Source organism: Vulpes lagopus, chromosome 2 (genome assembly GCF_018345385.1).
Source record: "Vulpes lagopus strain Blue_001 chromosome 2, ASM1834538v1, whole genome shotgun sequence".
NCBI lineage: Eukaryota > Metazoa > Chordata > Mammalia > Carnivora > Canidae > Vulpes > Vulpes lagopus.
Genome location: NC_054825.1, coordinates 27,709,269 through 27,718,015, shown reverse-complemented (window position 1 = coordinate 27,718,015; position 8,747 = coordinate 27,709,269). Strand labels below are relative to the sequence as shown.

The 8,747-nt window shown below is 40.2% G+C and overlaps 1 protein-coding gene across 3 annotated transcripts in view; it reads left to right on the top strand.

Annotated features, from left to right (window-relative positions):
• Positions 1–3,186: 3,186 nt before the first annotated feature.
• The window catches only part of SLF2 (SMC5-SMC6 complex localization factor 2), a 47,918-nt gene continuing 42,357 nt past the window's right edge, over positions 3,187–8,747 (top strand). The window contains exons 1-3 of one of the 3 annotated variants that reach the window (XM_041737221.1): positions 3,187–3,585; positions 6,148–6,191; positions 6,676–7,409. In XM_041737221.1, the coding sequence (XP_041593155.1) occupies positions 3,446–3,585; positions 6,148–6,191; positions 6,676–7,409 (918 nt within the window). In that variant the 5' untranslated portion in view covers positions 3,187–3,445. The other 2 variants (XM_041737229.1, XM_041737237.1) reach the window with 2 other exon arrangements.

Here is an 8,747-nt window from a genome sequence, read left to right as displayed (position 1 = left end):
AATTATTCCCAGGAAATTTAGATTATATGACATTACATTATATTACATTTGGCATTTCCCTAGCAGCCCCTTAAAACCAAGCCAGTGCTTTTTCCAAACACGTTTTTTGGGCAGTTTTGAGTTCGGCATCCATTTGCAAAGTGAACCGTGTGGATCTTGAAAAGCAGGAGCTCGCCTTTCCTTCTGCAGATCATCACGTGGTCTTTCTCTGTCAGGCGTTCAAGTTAATTATTTCCTGTTTCTCTGGGTCTGTTCCTCATCCTCCTTCCCAGGTCCCTCTACCCTCCCCTCCACACATACAGTCTTGGTCTTCAGCAGGCAGCTCCCCAGTAAACCCATCTTTGTCCCTCTGCCTGCCCTAGAGAACCCTCCAATAAAAGCCTTGAAATTTACCAGAGGGTAGCCATCTCAGAGCAAAAGTGCATCATTACTGTAGAACCAGAAGTTACTCTTACTTTAGTTCTCTTTAGTAACATTCTTTGTAACTTACTGACCTTTTGTTCTTCTCCTCCTTGCCTGCTAAGGTAGGGTGTGAGCCAGCTTTGTCCACTTTGTTTTCTTTGTGACTGCTTGCAATCACTGGCATCAGTTGTCCAGTCACTCCTCCCAGGATTCCCATCACACTCCCAGCAAACTTGATCTGCTGTTCCTGTAACATTGTTTCGGCTGCTGCTCCATCCGTTCCTGGCAAGGCCAGAGTCTGCATTCCTCCTTAGGGTCTTTAACAATTCAGGGTGCCAGACTGAGCTGAGATGCCCCCCACAGAAGCTTCATGCATAGAAGCCACTCCACTCCTATGGTTTTTGCTTCCTCATCCCCACCTGTATTCCTAGGAATCTTCTCAAACTAGCCTTTTATGGTCATCTGGCCTTAATTTCTCCAAATTCTTTATCCAATCCTGGCTGAAGTTTTGTCTTAAGTCTCTAATTCAGTTTTGTCTCCTTTATTCATCATCCTCTCTCCCCAGCTCCACTCCAGTTCTACTGTCCTCATGCCTTCCTCACATGCAAACACCTGATCTTTCCCCTGGTGTACAGCTCCTGGCTACCTATTTCTGGCCCACTATATGAACCCTACATGAACAATCTGTGCATGCAGCATATGTACACACTCAATGCGAGGAGAAGGGGCAAAATTACAAAACAGACTGCCCGATGTTATTGGGGGGAAAAAGAACCTGAAAGGCTCCCAGCAGTTCTACTTAGTATGTTGAACATATTTCACCCTGTGGCCAAATCTGTATCATTTTCAAACACAGCTTAAACAAAGAAGAGCCTTGATGCTTATTGAGGCTTTAGATAACTACTTCCCTGTTAAGAAGAGATTTTTTAAATTGTGTTTTCATTATGACTCCATCTCCATTTATTGATCAAGGGATTTCTTGCCTCACTTAACTCCATAATCTGCTGCTCAGATTAAGAAAATGTGAAAACTATTGTTTGGTAGCATGAGTACAGACTTTAAAGTGATACCTTCCTTGGAGGTCAGATGATTCAAATACAATAATCCAAGAAAAGCAACTGATTGATCATGTAGTATATTGTTTTATTATGCATCGCTTTTTCTTATGGACCAAGCATGCAGTGAAATGTATCAGAGTAAATGTTTTGTAGAATTTACTAGTGTAACAACACCCAACAGAAAGTGCTAATACAAGAGATAGGAAATAATACATGTAAAAAGCCCCAAATAAACAAATGTGCAAATCATTATTCAACACATTTCAAGCATCTATTATATTCTTTGTTAGGTAAAGAATGATGCTAGGTACAATAACTTCTCACTTATTAACAGAAAAATGCCCCTTATTTATTTCCTTTCTTGCATTCCTGTTACATCGTATATAGCTGCGTATATATGTTTTTTTTTTTTGATGTATGAGAGATCTGTATATTCACTGTTTATCTTTTACCCTATACTTCACAACTTTGTGGGCCATTTTTATTCCTCATTAATTCTTCCTCCTAAGAGCTAAACAGAAAGGAAAAGAGGTGAACCTCAGGTCAGTCAGCCTTACTTAGCTACAGAGGCAGTCAAATCTCAGTACAATAAACTTTAAAGACCTAAATTCTTTTCTGTCATTTAAGATTTTCTTCCACCCAGATGATTGAACAGGCCTGCCAATCAAAGCTTGGACATCTTGAAGATTGGTATTTTGGTTTGACATATATGTCATAACAGTGCATTACAACTATTAGTATATTACATATATTATATGTCTGTGTATATAAGATGTCAATATCTGATCTGTCTCTGGGAGATTTTCTAGTAAAGTATGTAAGAGTAGGTCTAAAGAGCAAAGGAAAAGGAAGGCTAATTTGCTCAATACTTATTATACGACAGACTCCAAACTGTGAAGTTTACACTGCTTATCTTATAGTTTACAATTTCCCAGAAAAGTAGAATAGCCATTTTATAGATGTAGAAACTGAGGCTCAGAAATATTCTGACCAGTCTCCATTTGTAAGAAAAACCCTGGCTGACAGCCTCCAACTCACAAGCCCGTTACAAAGGAGATTTGGAGATTGCTGGCAGCTTTCACTAATCTATGCTGTCCACACTTAACATGGGTAATTGAAAGCTGACCCTATGATCCTTTCAAAAATCTCCAAGGAATCGGGTTGCAGACTTCATGGATAACTCATTTCAACAGCTGAGAAAATGCTTCTGTGGAAGAAAAACAGCCTCTATTTCAGTGGGTTTTTTTTTCCCCCTTAAGAGAAAAAGCACCCACCACAACACGTTAACAAGAACTCTCACAGAATGGACAAGACTTCAGATTGGGCTGTGCAGATTACCAAGGAAATGGTGACAGCATTAGGGCACTTTGGCCTAAGACGTTAAAGAGACGATGTAATGAGCAGCTGGGGATTTCTGAGGCACAATTGTATGACACAGGAAGCCCAACCGTTGGCCATCCTCACTGAGGGCAGCTGCCGGGCTCGGGTTTGCTTCTGCAAACCTCGACCTTCGTCCTCGAACAGGCGGCTGTCGCCAGCTGCCGCAGCGCCCGCACCGGCCCGCGCCGGTTCGCCCCCGCGTGCCTGCCGAGGCCGACGCGGCCCGGACGCGACTGTGCGCTTCCCACCCCCCCCACCCCCCGCCGCGCACGTGACGGGGGGGGCAGTTTTCCTACCCCCTCCCCTTCTCGAAGCCCCGCCTTCTCCCGAGAGGCTGCCGCTTTCTATTGCTCCACTACTGGAAAGACCGGCGCGGCAGCCAGTCAGAGTGCGACCCTTCAAGTAAGACCCGCCCCCTGTTGGTCCTCAGGTTCCTTCCCGCTCACACAGGAGTCACTTCCGAAGAGAGAGAACCGCCATGAAGAGAGAAGGGGGTGCCGCCCAACTCTGCTCCGACAGCCTCCCCGAGTCCCAGCAGCAAGACGGCAACCACGCACCCAACTTCTCCAGCCACAGCTCATGCCGCCGTCGCCAGCGGCGCCGACATGACAAGGCGCTGCATGCCCGCTAGGCCAGGTTTCCCCTCATCCCCAGCCCCGGGGTCGTCGCCCCCGCGCTGCCATCTGAGACCCGGTAGTACCGCCCCTGCTGCAGCGGGAAAGAGAACAAAGAGTCCTGGGGACAGGTACCGTGCAGAGGGTTGGAGAAGGGGCCGGGTCGCGGGGGCAAGGGTATGAGGGAGGATTGCGGACGCCCGCTCTTTCAGTTCCCGCCATCCTCCGCGAGCTCAGGCCTCGGCGTTCCGGGGCCTGGCAAACCCCTGCCCCGCCTCCGCGCGGGGGCTTCTGGGACTTCGAGTTTCTTTTTCTGTAGTTGGGACGCAGGTCTCGGTGTAGTGACCACAGCCTGGGTGGCTACGGAGAACCCGCCTTAGGTAGACCGTGATTTTTGTCCTTTCCGAGAGCTGGACCCGGGGCCCTAACTGCTAAGTGCATATTGAGGTGGTTTTTTTGTACGTTCAGTTCTGCTGATCGGAGTAGCATAATAGTCTAAAATCTTTTCTAAATTGTGGGTGGAATTATGTACGATGTGACAAGGGAGACCCTTCCATTAATTACTTTATAGTCCAGTATGCACGATAATTCATACTTAAAGAACATGCAGATTTGGAATGTGATATGTTTTTTCCTTCGGCAGCTTTCCGCCTCTCCAAGAGGCTAGATTTTTTTGTGAAGATTTTGTGGGAGCTTTGTAACGAGATGGGGAGTTTTATCAAATGACATCCTCTGACAATAAAAGATGTTTAAATTCTCTACGCACTTGGTACTGTCTTTTTTATTTTAAGTTTTAAAAAGCTTGTAACTTAAGTGTCACAGTAAGTTTATCTTCTAATGTTGTGGTACAGGTCCACAATCCCTTATCTTAATTGTGGAAGCCAGGATGCTATGAAAATCAAAAGTTTTCAGTAAGTTTGGCACCACATCTTACTTGGCAGCCAAATCTGACTAGAAGTAATGGAAGACTATATATGGGCTTTATCACACTGAGTGTATTTGTAAGCTTTGCTGGAGAAATATTGGTGTATGCTCCGGGGTGCAGTGTCAGACCCCACTGGGGACTTTATGTAATGCATCCAAGTTACTCCCTTTCTAAAATCCAGTAAATTCAAATTCAAAAACATATTTGACCCCAAATTTTCAGGTAAGGGCTTGTGAGCTGTTATAATTTTAAAGAGCTAGTTATAAATAACTAATGGACATTTCTGTGCATATGAAATTAGAGAACTGTTCCTACTTGAAAGTTACATTCATGGTTATTTTACAGGTTTCTTGTATGTTTTACCCAAAACCATTTTCCCTCTGGTGTATAACTCGAAAAGGAGCCTGGGATCTAAAATTTTAAGATATAATATACTTTCTTTTAGTGATTACTGTAAAAGCATATTTAGTGTTGTTTTGAATTAGCCACTTCTTAATCTGTTCCCATCTCTTTCCTCAACCAGTAATGGAAGGCATCGTCCTTTACCAGTTTGCAGAACCTCTAGCATTTCTTCCTTTATTCTCCTGTGGCATTGATTTTTTATATTTTATAAAAACAAATGCATAGATTCTTCCTTAGTCTGTCATTGATACTCGTTTCATAACCAGTTAGCTTTTCTACCAACATCTTACAAACATTGTGGACTCTTAGTAAACCATTAAAGATGGGTGTTGCTCTTCTTATGTGACCTGTGAAGCATACAAAGGACTGGGATTGTTCAAGTTTTGTCTGAGCATTCCAACCTCACTGTGGATAATTGTTTAGGGAAACTGATAGTGTACTGCTTCTCTTTAAGTAAAATGAATATGTTTTACCAGAATTTTGCCAGGAAGTTAATTTTTTGCTCTACATATGATAACATTCCTCCTTATGCAGCTGACAAATAATTCTAAATACATCAATCCGAATACAAATTCTGGTAATATGGTTCACTTTTGTGTTACTGTAAGGTACAGATATCCTTAAAAATTAAAACAGTTGGTTTTTGTAATTGTTCACTTTCTTCCTTTTCTCTTGTTTTGTGTTTTCCCTAGGCAATGTTATTTTTGCAAATATCTTAAGAATTTTTATATAAAAGTTAAGATTTTGAAACACTAGTTATGAAGACTCATTCTAATTTCTGCTGTTTAACTTAGATTAACATCATACTGTAGTGTACAAAGAAGATAATACAGGCTTGGCACTTGATCCTTTCTGCCTTTTGGCCAGCATGCACTTCAATTCAGCTGCCTCCCTAGATAGGCCCAATCACTGATACTGCCATTCTGTCATCTGCTCTTGTTATGAATCTGTTTAGGTTTTACTCAGTTTTTATAATCTCTGTTTATTCATTCAGCAAACATCTATTGAGCATTATTTTGTACCAGTCATTGGAGATACCAAGCAATAGGATCAGATCCCCTCATGATTTTCAGTCGTAGGAAGTATACTGTCAATTCCCTGGATCCATATTCCAATGTTAATCATTGTAGTACTATAGGTTATATAAGTCTCAGTTGTGCTTTTATAAATTTGCTTCTACAGGAAATGGTAAACTATATTTTCAGTTTTTTATAATCAGCTTAGGAAAGCATTATTGCCACTGTCAGAACTTGATTAAATCCAATCTATATTCTATAAATCTACTATTATTCTCACCTTAATCTGAATTATTGAGGTTTTAATGTTTGCTTGTGTGATACCATATTAGTTATGCTTTTATTTTCAGGAAGCAGTCAATTATAGATTTCTTCAAACCAGCTTCAAAGCAAGGTATGTATACTACTAATGCATTTTTTTGCAGGATCTTTTCAAGAGGGAGATGGATTCAATTTTCAAATTTCTCTAAGCTCTTACTTGATTAAGCATAATGTTCAAATTGAAAATATAACGAAGATGCAGAGTTTTTTTCAAAGATAAATTCTAACCATCATGAAGCTTTTTGCTGTTATTATATTTAAAATATGTCAGTCAACAATGTTCATAAGGCATACTATTTTGATTCTCTTGATACAGTAACATAAATAGAGCCATGGTGAGCTTACAAGAAATAGCAAAAGGGAGTTTATGAAAGTAAGGTTATTAAATAGATTGTGTGATAATTCCCCCCCCATAAAATGTGTATCATCATTTAAATATGAATTTGAAAATTTTTGTGATAGGTTAGTATTTTAAATACTATTAATTTAAAAGTATATACAAAATGTAATTGTTTATTTTTAATAACATGAAATTTGTGTTTTAATTGGCTATTTAGACAGACATATGTTGGATTCTCCACAAAAATCAGACATCAAATATGGAGGAAGTGGATTGTCCATCACTGGGACAGAGCAGTTTGAAAGGAAACTATCCTCACCAAAAAAGTCTAAACCCAAAAGGGTGCCATCAGAAAAGGGCACTATTTTAGAGGCTTTTATGAAAGGTGTTAAAGAGCACCATAAAGATGGTGGTATACATGAATCACGTCAGCCTTGTGTGTCAATAGCCACCAAATATCCTAAGGCGGTTACAGAAGTCTATGTTCCTCCATATTGCTTATCAAAGGAGATGAAGGCACTGAAGAAAAAACATCGATCTCCAGAGAGAAGAAAGTCGCTGTTCATTCACGAAAATAGCAGGGAGAAGAATGATAGAGATCGAGACAAGACCAGTGCAGATTCCAAAAAGCAGGCCACAGTGACAGAAGCTGACATCTTCAAGAACAGCTCTAGAAGTCTTAGCAGCAGGAGCAGCTTATCCAGGCACCACCCAGGAGAAAGTCCACTGGGCGCTAAATTCCGGTTGTCATTAGCTTCTTACTGCAGAGAAAGAGAACTAAAGAAGTTGAGAAGGGAACAAATGGAACAGAGAATCAACTCAGAAAATTCTTTCTCAGAAGCAAGCAATCTTTCCTTAAAATCCTCTAGTATAGAAAGAAAATGTAAACCAAGGCAGGAACAAAGTAAACAGAATGACGTCACAGCTGGAAAAAGTAATCTTTCAAACCTGGTATGTGTAATAATTACTGAATTAGCTTCGCTATTGCTTTATTATATTTAGAATGCTAAATTTAGAAATAATAATTGTTGACATCATACTAGTATCTCTTGTTAAGGAAATGCTGATATACAGTTTTTTTAAAACCTAAACTCCATTAGGTTTCCTCCAGCTGTCCATAGGACTCAGTAGTGTTTCTTGCCCTTTTTTCAGACCATGAACAAAGATCTTTCTTAAGAAAGTAAACATTCTTTTTTTAGGCAAGTTATAGGCATTTTTAAATTAGGCTGTGCTGAAGGAATGGAAAATCTAAAACAGTAGGAAATGGTTTAGAACAGAAATTTCCGAAATGTGGTCCCTGGATTAACAACATCAGCATCACCTGGGAACTTAGAAATGCAAATTCTTAGGCCCCACCTCAGACTCACTGAACCAGAAATTGGAGCCAAGAGTCCAGCAGTCTGCAGTTAACAAGCCTTCCAGATGATTCTGATGTACTTTAAAGTTTTGAGAATCACTGGTCCTAAATACCTGAGAATGGGTGGTAGACAACTTAGATGGTAATACTTAGAAAGCTATCCCTTGAGAAAAGACCAAAGCTAGATTATCATAAAAGCTGACCCTCTCCCCTAGAAAGACAAGTACTTTGTTTCAAAGAACTTCTCTACATACAGTGTTACCTGGAAGATCGGATATCAAGAAAGGCCTATGTTGATAAGATACTAAGAGATTTTAAAATCAGACCAAAAGTAAATCAAACCATGACATTTTAGGAGTAAATGGAGAGTGTTGCCTTGTATGTTGCTGGAAAACATACTTGTAAACTCTAGGGTTTGTTTGCAAGGAGTTTTGGTGTCTTCCAACAGTGAGATTTCCTAACTATAAAGGTTAGTAACATCTGGTCCTTTCTTAGAAGATTTCAGTGTTTGGTTGAGCATCAATCAGTACTTGAACTGCAGTATTGAAGAGTCCATTGTGTCCTTTTTTTTTTTTTTTTAAGGATTTTATTTATTTGAAAAAGCACGCACATGCAGAGGAAGGGGGATAAGCAGACTCCCCGCTCAGTGGGGAATCTTTGACCTGCTCAGTCCTAGGACCCTGAGAACATGCTCTGAGCCAAAGTCAGAGACTTAACTGACTGAGCCACCCAGGCACCCCTGTGTTATGTCCATTTAGTTGACAAATATTAGGGTTACTATAACTTTATCAAAATCATGGTATAGTGTTCTAATACAATCTTGAGTTAATATAAATCTGTAAATTTGCATTTGAAAACTGTATTTTTATACATCCTTACATTTTTATAATATAAATGCTCTTCATTTTTATAAAACTTAAGATTTTAAAATA